Here is a 14,784-nt window from a genome sequence, read left to right as displayed (position 1 = left end):
CTGGTTAGGCCTGCGGAGCTTTAGACGCCAAGCAAGACGCAGGCACAGTTTCAGAGCTGCCTGAGAACGGCGACATACTGTCCCCAAAATACTGGCTTGACCTCGCTCATCCCCAGCTACCTAACCTATTCTCTCCCTCGACTTCCACCCTACCCGCGTAGAGTCTGCGCAAGTACCTCTGGCTCACTCAATGTCCCTTGTGGCGGGACCTGGCATTGGAGGATCGCTCTCCGCGTCCGAGAGGCCCGTGGAAGACCTCAGTCTGGTTGTGGACAAGCATGTGAAATATATCCAGGCTTTGGATACTGTGCGTCCTTGTGAGTAATTTGTCGCCGCAGGGTATTGATGATTTGCCAGCGCAAAGATGAGCTCGATTACTGGTTGACCGAACACCTGAGATTAAACGGCGTCTACTGGGGCCTGACTGCACTTCATCTCCTCCGTCATCCAGATGTCTTGCCCCGTGACCACACCCTGGAATTTGTGTTCGCTTGTCAAAACTCAGATGGCGGCTTCGGTGCTGCTCCCGGCCATGACTCTCACATGCTGTATACCGTCAGTGCCGTCCAGATATTAGCGACAGTCGACGGTTTAGAAGATTTCGAGAGGCGGGAAACAGGTGGACAGGAGCGTATTGCCAAATGCAAGTTCTTCTGCGATCAGATTTGCAAGAATCCCACTAACACGCACGCTGCAGTCATTGCCGGTCTGCAAAACACTGAAACTGGCACCTTCGCCGGAGATGAGTGGGGAGAGACTGACACTCGATTCCTTTACGGAGCTTTCAATGCCCTCTCGATTCTGAACATGATGCATCTGGTCGATGTCAACAAGGCAGTCTCTTATATTCAAGCCTGCGCAAATTTCGACGGTGGCTTCGGGAGATCACCTGGGGAAGAATCTCATTCCGGTCAGATATTCACTTGTGTTGGAGCTTTGACAATTGCCCGGAGACTCGACATCGTGGATCACGAGCGACTGGCCGCTTGGCTGAGCGAAAGACAGCTCCCGAATGGCGGTCTGAATGGCCGACCCGAAAAACTTGAAGATGTCTGCTACAGTTGGTGGGTGCTGAGTAGTCTCGCAATGTTAGGGAAACTCCACTGGATTGACGCCTCAAAATTGATCACGTTCATCCTGAGCTGCCAAGATGCCGACCACGGGGGAATCGCGGACAGACCTGGTGATATGGTGGATGTCTTCCACACTGTGTTTGGGATCGCAGGCTTGAGTCTCTTAGGTTATCCAAGCCTTGCAGAAGTCGATCCTGTCTAGTAAGTGAGAGATATAGCCTTTTGCAGGCCGAACTAATGCATTTCTCTAGCTGCATGCCAAAGACAGTCACTCGAGCCTTGCCGTACTGGCAGTCTTAATCATGCCAGCGTGACGGCCTACCTCTCGCAATCTAATAACCCACTTGACTTTTGCCATGAGAGCTGGGATACAATGCGGGAGAAGAGAAACGTCCACCACAGTCTATTTCCGCTTCAATCACACTCCTGTCCTCGCTTCAGAGGGAGTATAGGCTTGAGGATACATTCAAGTGAGGAGATGCGCCAGGACCGCAAAAGCCTACTCATCCAAAAGTCAGGTCAATACTACCTTTGGTAGAAGGGGTAGCATGCGCTGCCTCTCCCGAGAATTGAAGCACCTGAGTTAGAGACAGCGTTGATGAAGAGTCCCGCCTTCCAAACTGGTGTGCCAATGACGAGGTGGGTAGTTGGTCGGACTTTCCTGTGTCATGTTTGACTGCGTCCTTTTTCCATTTATAATTTATCAAAGCGACTATTGCTCAACCGATTTTCCTCGTTGGCCACTTCTCTCCCTTTGGTCGTGCTTCCGTTCTCTCCCTCACTTACTCGTCTTCATCCTGCTTGGACTGCAGGAGGAAGACGCTTTTGATCTGCGCCTGTGTCCAGTTGTGGAGCTTTCCCAGGTTTCCAGTCTTCGTTCTGATCTACATTTGCTGTTTCCTTGTCTTTGCAGTCCAGTCACTCCCGCCGCTTAACGGTGCCGTCATGGCCCAGGCCTTGCTCAACTGTAGCATCTGTCCCAAACAGCCCTCCTTCAGTGATACTTCCCATCTGCTCACCCATGTGAGTTCCAAGGGTCACCTCGCCGAATGGCACAAACTCCAAGTACGGAGCTTTCAGGACATTGCCGCTGCTGTGGCTCTGGCAAATTACAATCAATGGTGCCAGCAACATGACATTGACCGATTACTGTCCGAAAGAATGCAAATGAAAGAGGACAAGCAGGCCAGAAAGAGAAGGACCACCACTACACGAAATGCGTCTGCCCCGAAACTGGTTCCCGTCGGCCATGAACAGCTCGATCCACCTATCCCTGTGAGAAGAGCAGCAAAACCGAAGAAGCAGAACCAGAAGAAAGGGACTTGTGGCAGACAGCAACGAGAGGACGACCATGGAAGTGATTTGGATTTCAGCCCTGTCAAACGTCCTAGGTGAATACCTCTTCAGAGCTATGTCTCCTGCTGCTGACAAAGTGCTCTTAGGCGCAAAACACAGCGACTCCAAATCTCCTCTCCACGCAAGCAGTCCCAAGTCTCTGACGGAGCATATCCTTCCCTTGACGACTACCCAGCTAAGGACAATCACTCGGTTCCTCTGCAGGTTCTGGCCACACCCGAGCATATGAAGCTCAAGGGCATTGTCTGGCCTGGCATGGATCTCTTCGACGCGGCCACGCAGGAGATGCAGCAGAAGAGAAACCAGAAGAAAGACGCATCTGTTCTGAGACGCATGGAGAGACTCGCCGGATTGGTTGAGCCTACCGAGGTCGTCTACTCTCCCAACGGTGACAACATGTTGAAGGCCAGGCATATTGATGACCTGGAGGATGCGAGTAGCCTGATTGAAGGCGAGACTCCCGTCCCCAGGGTAGAACCAACCCGGCTACGCAAGAGGAAGCCACTTGCCGAGACATACGCCAACGTCCCACGGCTCATGAAACGCAAAGTCAAAGCCAGTGTTTTGAATGACTACGACGATCTTCCCTTTGCTCATGGACTACCACCTCTTCCGCACCTGCCGAGCTCTTCTGCTGGAGAGCTATATGGTGCAAGCTGTCGCTTCTTTCCAATGGAAGATGGGGATATCAAATCGTCCATCGAATCCCTTGCTCATCGCAAACGACCACCTCCCCAGTTTGAGATCTTCACTGATGGGAGTCCAAGGCGCCACTTGACCGGTGTCTTGAACGGGACCAGGAACCCGCTTCAGCCTGGGCCTCGGGTGTATGGCAATGGTCCTTTCCAACAACAGCCAAAGGTCTCCGCAGCGTGGTTGCAGCCACAATACCAGTCAGCCCTACAATATACGGATCCTTATACATCCTACCGCCCAGTGGGTCGTCAGTATCGGACTCTCTACGATCCGAGCATTGCCAACGAGAACGATCCTCCAATGCTCGAAGCTCAATTCTCCTTTCGAGGCCCATCTGCGAACCCTTTGGCATGGAAATCTCCAGTGCGGCCAGCGATCGTATCTGGGTTGTCTCCAGCAGATTCACCTTTTGGCAGCTTTTTCGGCATCTTCCCTGGTGATTCCCCTGGTGACGACCCGTTCGTGAGCACCAAAAATCCTCTGGCCGGAGCAATAGCCCACTTCGAAGACGAGAAGCATCCTCTGACAACCAAAGGACACTCCAACTCGCCCTCCGATACAGGCTTATCCAATGAGACCGAAGTCTGAGGCCGGCCAGATGGAGACGATAACATGTCAACAGATTCAGCACAGATTACTACGGTCCGTGAGGCCAATACCACTGAGAGCAGAAATATACCGGGCATAGGTACGACCGACAGTCGCACGCTCTTTCCTTGGAAGCTATACCCGATCTCATGTATTAGTTGCGCTCGGGCATACACCATGTCGTTGGAGCTCGGAGGATGGTGGCATGGGAGATGTGCGGCCCGTGGTAATATTGGAGGGCACTTCACTTTGAACGAAGCATTGATTCCATGTGCACAGGGAAAGATAGACATGTGTAGAATCAGGCGATCCTGGAACCACTTACTAGACGTACCATGTCGAGTACTATTAGATTTGTACGTTGTCGACGTGCCGTATTTCCCAGTGGGGCATTGCATTCCATACGTGCTACTTACTGGCTTCTCTCCTGTAACCGCCTCCTTATCTCAGTACTACTGATCTTGCTGTCAAAAGTCTCCCTTTGCCGCACCATTTCTTCTTCGTCTTCTACGCCCACAGCGGCATCCAAAATACCCACCTCAAACACCTCGAGCTCCTTCCACCCTTTCTCTTTTCTCTTATCGTTGACAGCTTTTCCACCGGCTCGTGTCTCGGCTGAGATGACAAGGGCGGAGATATCGGGATCTGTTATAGTGGGACCAAAGGGGTCGGATATTTGGGTGTAGTTGACGGTTACACTCTCTTCCACACCAGGGCTCGATTGGAGAGATTTGTATGTCACGCGTACGACCTTGCCATTCGGCCCCGGATGGTCGATATACTCGGTCGTTCTCAAGCCATTGGCCCCTGAATTGGGACTCGTCTTCCTTGGGTAAAACGCTAGAATTGAGTCGACAAATTCCGCCGTGCGTTCTTGTCTCAGTGACCAGGATTCGACATACGAGCAGTATTTCTTGTTGACGAGTAATTCGTCGCCTGTTACGCCGATAGTTATCAGGCGGGAGGCTGTGCTGGGTTCCGCAGAAAGGATCGTGCCCGTCAAGAGGAGTTTATGTCCGATGTGTAAGTGGTCGAACGTGCCTCCCACCGCAACGGATGCGTGAGCCGTCACAGAAGCAACTCCCTCGGTCGTCGAAAAAGGCTGTGAATCAGTGGCAGAGGCAGAGACGATTGCCGGTCCACTTGGCAGTCTCACAGAAGGCGGGGGCTCGTCCTTCAGTTTGCTTCCCCACGTGGTGAGAAACTGCTTGAGATGACCTTCCCCAGCCTCGCCTTCGACCGAGTAGATTGTCTTGTAACTCCGATCTGAGAGGACGAACGTGTCGATGTCTACAATCGGCCCGGAGAGGGGTTGCTTGCCAACGAGTTTCTGGGGGATACGGTCCACGCGGGGTTCAAGGATGAAGACGCGGATGTCGACACCCCCGGGCAGATCGAGGTCGACATTCTGCTGAGAAGCGACGGAGGTGATTAGACTGTAGGTTTGCTTCAGCAGGTTCTGGATAAGACCGAAGATGGCGGAGCGGCATGTATTTGTCGAAAGCGGATAACTAGCGGACAAGACTAGGCCGATATCCAGGCGGGCGACAGAGGTCTTGTCCTGGGGACGTAGCCTGGGAAGGAGGGATTCAAATGTGCTTTTGTAGGAGGACTTGTTTGAGGAGGGGGTTGACAAGAGGTCTAGGGCTGGTAGTAAAAGGAGCGACGTCGCTTCCGCCATTTTTCGGAAACCGTTGACACAGTGGCCGCGACTCACAAAGAAGTTTGAGAATGCGTTGAGTCAGTCCTGCTGTGCGTGTTGGAGCGATCAATCATGGTCATCAATGTGTGGTCGTGTTGCTGTAGTGCAATCCAATCCATGTTCACTTGTCTCCAACAATGATACCGAGGTGTGAACAGGCCCTTGTGGCCCCCCACCCAATGAGCGCTGGGCAGCTTCTGGGGCACGCCCAGCCCCTCCAGCTCCGCGCCTAGTGGCTGACACTTAGGGAGCCCGAAGCCCTGAGGCAGGCATGGCAGGGCCGAGCCTGACAGACAACACTGGCACCACCACCAACTATCAGCCTCGAACTTTGTATGCAGATAAATTTGGCCGCATGTGCGGATGAAGGTTTGAGTGGCCAGGCTGGATTCTACTAACATGCCATTCCACTTCCCTCGCCATCACCATACCGTCTCCGATCCTCAATACAACCACGACAACTCTCACGGCATTGCGAACGCCATCCACTCCGCTGGCCAGACTCTAAGCTCCGTTGGCGCCCCGATCCCTCAATACCTCGACAACAACCAAAACACGCACACCACGGCGTCCGACGCCAGATTCTACTTCCCTCAAACCCAACCGAACGCGAACGGTAATGGCACCGTGATTCCATATCGTCCTGGTCCTGCTCCGTCTTCCTACCAGAGTGCACAAGAGGGCCAGGCCGGCCAGTCCCACCCCGGGCTGAGGCGGTCCCTGACGGTTGAACGCCAACAGGCCGACGAACTGCATCTGAACCAGCAAGGTAGTGCAATGAGCGACGTCCACCACTATGGCGCACCGCCTGCATACTCTGGGGATGGATTGTCAATAAAGATTGAGCCGTCGACACCGCAGCATCCCCCCAACACCGCCAGCCAGCCCATTCCCGGCACCTTACAACCTGGCAGTCTTGCGAGCAGACCAGCGACGTTGGGAGCCAGTGGCACAGCCCCGTCTTTGCCTACATTACCCCAGATAGCGACACAGTTACAGCAGCCTCCTCTGTCTGCGAGACCCATGCCCTTGAACCACACCCATTCGTACTCGAGATCCAGTCCTGGCGCCATGGATCAGCCCAAATACAAGCCCTTTTCGAATACCCCGGAACAGTCGAAATTCCCGTCGGCACCGAACTCATACATGCCACAAACTCCTCTCGGTCCTTCTTCGTATTCTCCCCTAGGCCTCGCGGACATTAGACAAAGGACAGACCATACATTTTCGGATGCGCCTTTCAGTCCCGGCGTGACACAGGAGAGTGAGGACTCACCGTATCCCCAAAATAGCAATTACAACGCGCCTTGGCCTATATATGCTGTGGACTGGTGCAAATGGCCGCCGCGGTCAGGGAGTGGGTCATCCGGAAAGGTGGCTATTGGAAGTTATATGGAGGACAACCACAATTATGTGAGTCGTGGTGGAGAGTCCAAATACAAAAGATGTGGCTGACAAGATTCAGATCCAAATACTCGAGACACAAAGGTCACAAACAGACCCGGATAACCCACACGGTGAACGAGGGTTGGAATTTATCAAAACAGCAGAAGCAACCCATGCATATCCTGTGACAAGGATTCTGTGGGAGCCTCCGTCGTCGAACAAGCAGACTACTGACCTGCTTGCAACATCTGGCGACCACCTACGGCTCTGGTCACTACCGAACGACCAGCACTCATATCAGGCGAATTCAATAACGCGGTCAGCGAACACAAAGACGCCCCCGTTGCAGAAGTTATCTCCGCTCGCTTTGCTGTCAAATTCAAAGTCCCCCGAGCACACCGCGCCGATCACGTCCTTGGATTGGAACGTGGTACAACCTTCTCTGATCATTACTTCGTCGATAGACACCACATGTACAATTTGGGACATTCCCACTCTGACTGCCAAGACTCAGCTCATCGCTCATGACAAGGAGGTGTATGATGTGCGATTCTGCGCAAACAGCGTCGATGTCTTTGTCTCGTGTGGTGCGGACGGTAGTGTGAGAATGTTCGACCTGCGAAGTCTCGAGCACAGCACGATAATCTACGAGCCTTCAGAAAAGCAACAACAACAGGAGAAGAGCTGTAAGACCTCATCCCGCCAGATGTGCCTATTCAATATACTAACGCTGTGCAGCTCAACTTGAGGCCCTCTCCTCCTCTCCAACCCGCGCCTCCGGGTCCGGTGGTCCCTCAGCCCTCCCATTTCCCCCTCCTCTCCTCCGCATTGCTGCTTCACCCCACGACACACACTTGCTTGCCACATTCAGCCAAGACTCGCCTGTAATCCGGGTGCTCGACGTCCGCCAACCTGGGCAGGCACTCCTCGAACTCAAGGGCCACGGCGCGTCGGTGAATTGCATTGATTGGAGCAACACTCAGAGAGGGGTGCTCGCGTCCGGCGCGGATGACTGTTGTGTGTTGCTGTGGGATTTGATGGGGAGCAGTGCCAGTACGGGTGCCGCGGCTGGTGGAGTTGCACAGGGTGCCACTGCTGGACAGGTGCAGGGTCAGGGTCAGGGCCAGGGCCAGGAACGAGGGCCGAGTGCCGTGTGGGAGTGTAAGTATGAGGTTAGCAATTTGAGCTGGGCGCCCACAATGGGGACATTGGGAGTCTGTGGTGGACGAGGGTTCTGGGGCGTGCAGTTATGAAGGAATGAGACGTGACATTTGATCCTTCCGCGCTCGACAGCCGGAGTCTTAGCATGAGCATGGGTGTGAGTGTGAGCATGACTATGAGCATGAAGACAGGCGCTGGGGTTTGTCTCTGACTTTATACGCACTGCCACAGAGAAGTTATGCCATTGTCCCGGCGATTACGACACCAGCTAGCTTGCTTTGGCTCGAATGATTGCTTTGGCTCGAATGACTCCTCAGAGGGACTGTGAGACCTGTGTGTCATAGACTATGTTTCCGATATGTCCTTTTCACGGCACGTTGCAGTATATACCTAGGTATTGCAGCTTGTCAGCACAACCAAAGCCGGACTCCACGGACTCATAGCCACCAATCTCATCGACGCCTGGCCTAAGATGCGATTAGAGCTTAAGCTAGGACCGGCGTGAGAGCGCGAGCTGGAGATCTTTTTCCCAAATGAATCAACGGCGCATCGACCTGGGGGCGATTGTGAACGCAAAACCGTAAGATGAAATTGAAGACGAAAGTCGGCCGTGCGGGGAAACGCCCGCGTTTCTTCCCCCACATCTGCGAGATGCATGCCGTCTGTTTTGTAGAAGAGGCAGTTGTGGAACAGGAACGGTGGGAGTGAGAGCGAGGGGTGGATGACGCGACAACACGGAGAATGTGAGGGTAAACATGATTGAGGAAAACAGGTCTGGTCTTTGCGGCGGTGTTGGATATGTAGTAAGCATCAAGCAAGCAGGGGTTGGGCAGAGCAGAGCAGAGAATAGCTGTTGCGGCTCAAATGGGTATGTATGTATATGCATATACATGCGTACCTGGTGTTGCTCCTGCAGTCCCGATATCTATACTGTACCTAGGTATACTTTACCCAGTACATCCCGCGAGAAATAGCGCCAGAGAAGGTATATGTATATTTTATCTTGTTCGGATATCGTCGTCATCAGCGTCTTAACCCATCCCAAATGGTTTCCGCCTTCGTTTTCGTGCCAGCCGACAGATAACACTCGCGGTGGAGATGGTGATGTCGGGGCAAGCGTTGACATCGACCCAGTGACGGAGGTTTACGAAAGATCGTCTCTTCTTGCCGCTTCACTCCTCGTCTTTGACATTACTGGAGACGGGTTGGTGGGTAGGCTGCATCGAAGGTGAATTGTGTTATGACCATGAGTGGGTAGGGCATTTGGTCCGGTCCCGTGGCGGGTAAGTGTAGTCTGAGCTGTGCTCTGAACGTTGGTCGCTATTTCGTCTGTGATTTTGGTCTTGCCCAGGTGTTAAGGACCTGGGTAGCTGGGCAGGTTCGGTGCTCCGAGTAAGTCTGGCCATCACCGCCAGGCTTGGACGAGTTCGGAGCAAGTTGATGTGTTTGTGCTTGGGTCGAAGAAAGTGTTCCCTGGTTGCGATACGCAATAGCTCGAGCACTCCTATTCATCACCATCCTCCTCGCTTTCGCTCTCATCCAGAACCTCAAATTGCTCTTCTTCCTGCGGCCCCTGCTCCTCCTCTTGAGCCTCCTGCTGCTCCCCTTGCTCCCGCTCCTCCTGCTCCTCCTCCTCCTCTTCTTCTTCTTGCTCCTGCTCGTCCTCGTCCTCCTCTCCCTGCTCCTCCTCCATTCCCTCGTCAACGTAGTGTACGTCTGCCTCCACAGCCCACCGTGCCTCCCACTCCTGCGCGAGTCGCAAAGTCTCCCCAGGCGATAAGTCCAGTGGGATACCTGCGCGCCGCAAATGCCAGATGTGAATGAATGGACGGCTGTCCGTGATGGCCGGGAAACGACTCGGAACAGTCAAATCTTCGGGTCTTGGTCGCAGAGTTCTCGCCCTGTCAGGCCTCCAGGTAATCGTCTTGACGTAGTACTCGTTTACCCCCAGCTTGGTCTCGTCCCTCAACCAGCGCTCGCCTTCCCAGGTGGAACTCCCGCTCCAGGAGCTCACCTTGCAGTCTTCCATGGCGGCGGACATGATGCTCCCATCGCGCTTCTTGAAGTGCCACTTCTTCGCCATCCGCCTGGCCATCCAATCGACTTGATCCTTCTTCCGCTGCAGGCTCTCGAGCTCGACGCACAGCTCCTGCAGACTATCCGGGAAGCGGCACTCTTCGACCCACGCCGAGTTGATGCACAGGCGCCAATCCCTCTCCCAGGACCACCAATCATGGTGGCGGATCGTCACCGTGATCTTGCGGGGGAAGAAATGGTTCATCCCCATAATCGCGCTCAGCTTGTCGCCGTCTTCCAGGTAGCACAGCTGTGCAAACAACCTCACGTGGGCGATTTCCACCGGCCCATGGGCCGCGCAGAGCCGGTCGAGGCATGGCTGGAACTCTTCGACCGTGACCCGCTGTCGATCGTCCGGTCGACGACCCACCCAAGCCAGGTAAAAAGTGTGCGTCGCGCTGACCCAGGGTCGGAACCAGTCTGGCCATCAGGAGTATGTCAGCAAGAGCGGCGGACTAAAGGGAATGGATACCCCCGGTGGAAACCCACGCGCCATCGTTCTCTCCCATCTAATAGACGGTCAGAAATGACTAACTTACTCTCCGTGTACACGCGCTGGCACGTGCGAAGCAGAGCCGTGTCAGCCACATGAGGAGCCCTGTAGCCCGGCCGCACATACGAGCTGTCGATGTCCCATTTGTTCGCGAGCTTGGTAGACTCGTAGCAGTTCAGCGCGAAGGTGCAAATCCTGTCACGCACTTCGCCTGGGAGGGTATCGAACAGACAAGACCCTCGTTGGTCGTGGCGGGGGAGCTGGAAGACGGTGATGTTGTCCATCCTGCAGGGCTGGAGCCGGCAATTCGTACTGGGTGACGAGATCTCTGGGGTCAACAGAATGAGCAGACAGAAAACGCCCTTTCAAGCCGCGTTGGAGTCGTGGACCCAGCTGTAGAATTCGCCTTGGAAAAGGCATTAAGGAGGTAGTCGATCAAGAAGGACTCCTTACTTAAGAGGTAAGATCGAGGAGAGGCAGAACATGCCCACTCAGGCACCTGCGCCGTCCTGCATGGAATTGACCAGGCTATGCATATATTGTGACCAAGGAGCAGAGGAGCAGGGAGGCGGGGCAGGCAAGGGCAGGCAGCGGCAGGCAGGGGGTCTTTGTCCGGTGGAATCTCGACGAGGCTGTGCAGTGCAGTGTTCGATGCCACTCCACCAGCTGGAGAGTCTTCCTTTGCCGCTGACGGCGTCTTTCTGGCAAGGGCTTGCAATGTACCGGCCAGGCCACAAGCACCTTTTGTCACACACACGGGGCGACACGGAGATGGCAATGCAATCCACCCAATGCGGGCTCAAATCGTCATATCATTCTACTGTAGCATGTAACTCGTTCTATTGATCTCTAAAGAAAATTCCAGCTCGATTGCTCGAGCAAGCCACCCACCCCTGGAAATGCAAAATGTGAGGGCGCTGCTTGCTGGTGACTACTGACCATAGCGCTGTGACGGAATACCTGTCGCCTGGAAAATGCCATGTTCCCTCATCAGAACTGAGACTTGCATCTTAACTGGCCTTCACTTTCCCGTTCGCCACAATGCCGTTCCCCTCTAGAGTGCTCGTCCTGCTCAGCGAGTGAGAGATACTGGCTCGCCGCTTCCTCTCGCTCTTGGAGTTGACGAAAAGCGCCCTCTCCGCGGCCTTCAACGCCTCGTCGATCAGAATGACGGGCGCCGAGATCCAGAGCACCGCGTACCACTCGTCCCAGCCCAGCGCTTCAATGGAGAACATGCTTCTCAGGATCGGGATGTACAAGATGGCGAAGTGGAGGACCATAGACAGGCAGATGGCGTAGATGAGTTTCATGTTCTTCCACAGCGGCAGTTGCAGGAGCGACTCGGACGACGAAAGCGCATTCATCGCGTTGAACATTTCTATCACGACCAGGATCGAAAGCGAAACAGTCGATGCCGTCCGGGTCGGGACGGCAGAGGCCGAGAAGATCGAGCAATCAACGCCGTCGAATAGGGGGTTGACAGGCGAGCATTTGTGGAAGTTGCGTAGTTGCGAGAAGCTGAGCTGTGGTCCTCGAGAGTAGAGCATGACGTACCATGCATATCCAAATACCGTCGCCGCTCCTACGTACGTGCCGACCACCATGTATCGGAAGAATAGCCACCCCGAGACAAGCGGCTCATCGCGCTTTCTTGGAGTACGGCGCATGACGTCGTGGTCGGGCGGGTTGAATGACAGCGCTGTTGCCGGAAGTCCATCTGTGACGAGATTCACCCAGAGGAGCTGGACGGGGATCAATGCTTCGGGCAGGCCCAGAGCGGCCGTGAGAAAGATGGAGACGACTTCACCAATGTTGGACGAGATGAGGTACCGGATGAATTGTTGGGTGTTGCTGTAGATCGTTCGTCCTTCTTCGATGGCTAGCTCGATGGTTGCGAAGTTGTCGTCTGCCAGCACCATATCGGCAGCCAACTTTGCGACATCTGTGCCTGAGCCCATGGCGACGCCAATGTCGGACTTCTTCAGCGCCGGAGCGTCATTGACACCATCGCCCGTCATGGCCACAACTTCACCGGCCTCTTGAAGCAAGTCGACGAGTTTCGATTTGTGGCTGGGTTCGACGCGGGAGAAGAGCGAAGCAGTTTTGGCCGCTTCCAGCTTCTCGCTCTCGGATAGGGAGTCGAATTGGCGGCCGGTGTAGCTCTTTCCTGTGAGGTCTTCGTCCGGGGCGAAGACGCCAATCTGTTTGCAGATGGTCTCGGCGGTGTTCTGGTTGTCACCCGTGATCACAATCACTCGGATTCCTGCTTCTCTGCATTTTCTGATAGAGTCGGCGACTTCAGGGCGAGGCGGATCCAGCATGCCGACGAGTCCAATCAGGGTCATCTTCTGTTCCAGTTGGAGATATTCCTTACTGCTCTTGGCGTTTTCGAGCAACGTGTTACCGCCGACGTTCTCCACGCTTGCGAGAGCGAGAACCCGCAGACCGTGGCGGCCATAATCGACGACTTCTTCACCGATCAGGCCGAGATGTTGCTTGGTGATGGGTACTTTCTTTCCGCTTGAACCGAGAACCACATGCGAACAGCGCTCAATGATGGATTCCGGAGCTCCTTTGACGAGCAACTTCTGGCTTTGACCAGCTCCAGCCAAGACTGACATGCTCTTCCGGTCTCGCGAAAACTCATACATGGCCTGCAGGGGCAGCCGGTCTTCGTAGTACTTGCTGACAAAGTGGACTTTCTCACCGCCCGACAGACCATTTCGAGTTTGGTTCACCGCAACATCGTCGGTGCCGATCTTTTCCACCAGCACACGGAGAGCCCCTTCGGTCGGTTCGCCAACGATTGTGTAGTTGTTCGACTTGGCGTCATATGACAGATGAGACTCATTGCACAGTGCCAGCACTTCCGACATCTGTCTGAGCGTTGCGGATTTTGCAGCTGCATCCCTAAGGGCTTTGCCGTTCTGGATCAGATCTCCCGAAGGAGCAAACGTGGTCCCCTTCACCTCAATCTCGTCCAGATCGGTACCGGCCTCGTTGAGATACACGATTTTCTCCACGCTCATCTGATTGGTTGTGAGCGTGCCGGTCTTGTCGGAGCAGATCACACTGCAGCTACCCAAGGTCTCCACGGAGGGTAGACTCCGGACGATAGCATTCTTCGCTGCCATTTTACGGGTCCCAAGCGCAAGGCAAGTGGTAATGACGACGGCGAGACCTTCTGGGATCGCCGCAACACCTAGCGAGACGGCGATTTTCAGGTAATAGATTGCGCCCTTTGCCCAGCTTCCACCGTGCGACGGGTCGTTGAAATGTTGAATGTTGATCAGCCAGACCAGGATGCAGATGACCGTAATGACCTTTGCAAGTGTGTCGCCGAAATCGTTCAGCTTCTCTTTAAGGGGTGTTGGTTCCGAGATTTGCGAGGTAATGCTCTCATGGATGTCGCCAATGGCTGTGGAACCGCCTGTAAGAACCACGATAGCAGTAGCATGTCCAGCCACGACTGTCGTTCCCGAGAAAATCATGTTGATCTGATCTTGCTTGACGGCTTGAGCATCCTTGATCGCCTTGCATTCTTTGCTCACGCTCTCGCTCTCGCCTGTGAGGATGGCCTGGTCCACGGAGAAGCTATTGCTCTGGATAGACAGCAGCCGGCAGTCTGCCGGCACACGGTCTCCAATAGCGATTGTGACAATGTCTCCCGGTACCAGCTCGTCTGCCTTGATTTTCTGGACCCGTCCATCTCGAACGACCTTGGCCTCGTTTGCGGAGTATTCCTGCAAGGCTGCGATGGCCTTCTCGGCGCTGCTCTCTTGGGTGACACCGACGATCGCATTGAGGATGAGGATTGTCAGAATCTTTCTCTCGGTCAGTTTTCGCCCAAAGCCATGTGCATGCTGTTGCCACGTACCACTACCGGATCCACGAACGCAGTCCAATCATCCGACTCTTCGAACAGGGCCAGGACGAAAGATATGGCAGCCGAACCCAGCAATATCAGAACCAGTTGATCCTTGAACTGTTCAAGCACCAGCTGCCACAGGGGCGTAGGCGGATCTTCAGGAAGTGCTTCGTAGAACAGTCAGTGTCCTTGCTTCGAACCATTTTGCGCCTTCACTTACAGTTGCTCCCATATTTTGTTCTTGACTGCGCAACTTGAGCAGACGACAGACCGGCTGTCTCGCTCACATGGAAGTAACTTAGCACCTCTGGGGGCGAGCGTACATACGCTTGTTCCATGTTGGAATTGTCAAGAGGCGGGACGACTATGGGAGAGAAAGGAAATC

The 14,784-nt window shown here is 54.4% G+C and overlaps 6 protein-coding genes across 6 annotated transcripts; 3 read left to right on the top strand and 3 right to left on the bottom strand.

Moving 5' to 3' along the window:
* Window positions 1-190: 190 nt before the first annotated feature.
* Window positions 191-1,373, top strand: A1O7_01834 (uncharacterized protein; the record flags this gene model as incomplete). Its single annotated transcript, XM_007755870.1, has 3 exons — window positions 191-307; window positions 358-1,274; window positions 1,325-1,373. The coding sequence occupies 3 exons, from the start codon at window positions 191-193 to the stop codon at window positions 1,371-1,373; spliced, it is 1,083 nt and encodes a 360-aa protein (XP_007754060.1).
* A 645-nt stretch (window positions 1,374-2,018) lies between these two features.
* Window positions 2,019-3,713, top strand: A1O7_01833 (uncharacterized protein; the record flags this gene model as incomplete). The annotated part of the gene is made up of 2 exons (XM_007755869.1): window positions 2,019-2,464; window positions 2,516-3,713. 2 exons carry the CDS (start codon window positions 2,019-2,021, stop codon window positions 3,711-3,713), a joined length of 1,644 nt encoding a protein of 547 aa, XP_007754059.1.
* A 412-nt stretch (window positions 3,714-4,125) lies between these two features.
* On the bottom strand, window positions 4,126-5,394 carry A1O7_01832 (uncharacterized protein; the record flags this gene model as incomplete). Its single annotated transcript, XM_007755868.1, has 1 exon — window positions 4,126-5,394. The coding sequence occupies one exon, from the start codon at window positions 5,392-5,394 to the stop codon at window positions 4,126-4,128; it is 1,269 nt and encodes a 422-aa protein (XP_007754058.1).
* A 420-nt stretch (window positions 5,395-5,814) lies between these two features.
* On the top strand, window positions 5,815-8,054 carry A1O7_01831 (uncharacterized protein; the record flags this gene model as incomplete). The annotated part of the gene is made up of 3 exons (XM_007755867.1): window positions 5,815-6,828; window positions 6,881-7,487; window positions 7,540-8,054. The coding sequence occupies 3 exons, from the start codon at window positions 5,815-5,817 to the stop codon at window positions 8,052-8,054; spliced, it is 2,136 nt and encodes a 711-aa protein (XP_007754057.1).
* A 1,412-nt stretch (window positions 8,055-9,466) lies between these two features.
* A1O7_01830 (uncharacterized protein) lies at window positions 9,467-10,815 on the bottom strand (the record flags this gene model as incomplete). The annotated part of the gene is made up of 2 exons (XM_007755866.1): window positions 9,467-10,458; window positions 10,578-10,815. The coding sequence occupies 2 exons, from the start codon at window positions 10,813-10,815 to the stop codon at window positions 9,467-9,469; spliced, it is 1,230 nt and encodes a 409-aa protein (XP_007754056.1).
* A 726-nt stretch (window positions 10,816-11,541) lies between these two features.
* A1O7_01829 (Ca2+ transporting ATPase, sarcoplasmic/endoplasmic reticulum) lies at window positions 11,542-14,737 on the bottom strand (the record flags this gene model as incomplete). The annotated part of the gene is made up of 3 exons (XM_007755865.1): window positions 11,542-14,355; window positions 14,409-14,566; window positions 14,620-14,737. 3 exons carry the CDS (start codon window positions 14,735-14,737, stop codon window positions 11,542-11,544), a joined length of 3,090 nt encoding a protein of 1,029 aa, XP_007754055.1.
* Window positions 14,738-14,784: the final 47 nt, after the last annotated feature.

This window comes from Cladophialophora yegresii (assembly GCF_000585515.1).
Source record: "Cladophialophora yegresii CBS 114405 chromosome Unknown aczIN-supercont1.1, whole genome shotgun sequence".
Lineage (NCBI taxonomy): Eukaryota > Fungi > Ascomycota > Eurotiomycetes > Chaetothyriales > Herpotrichiellaceae > Cladophialophora > Cladophialophora yegresii.
This window is presented reverse-complemented; position numbering and strand designations above follow the sequence as displayed.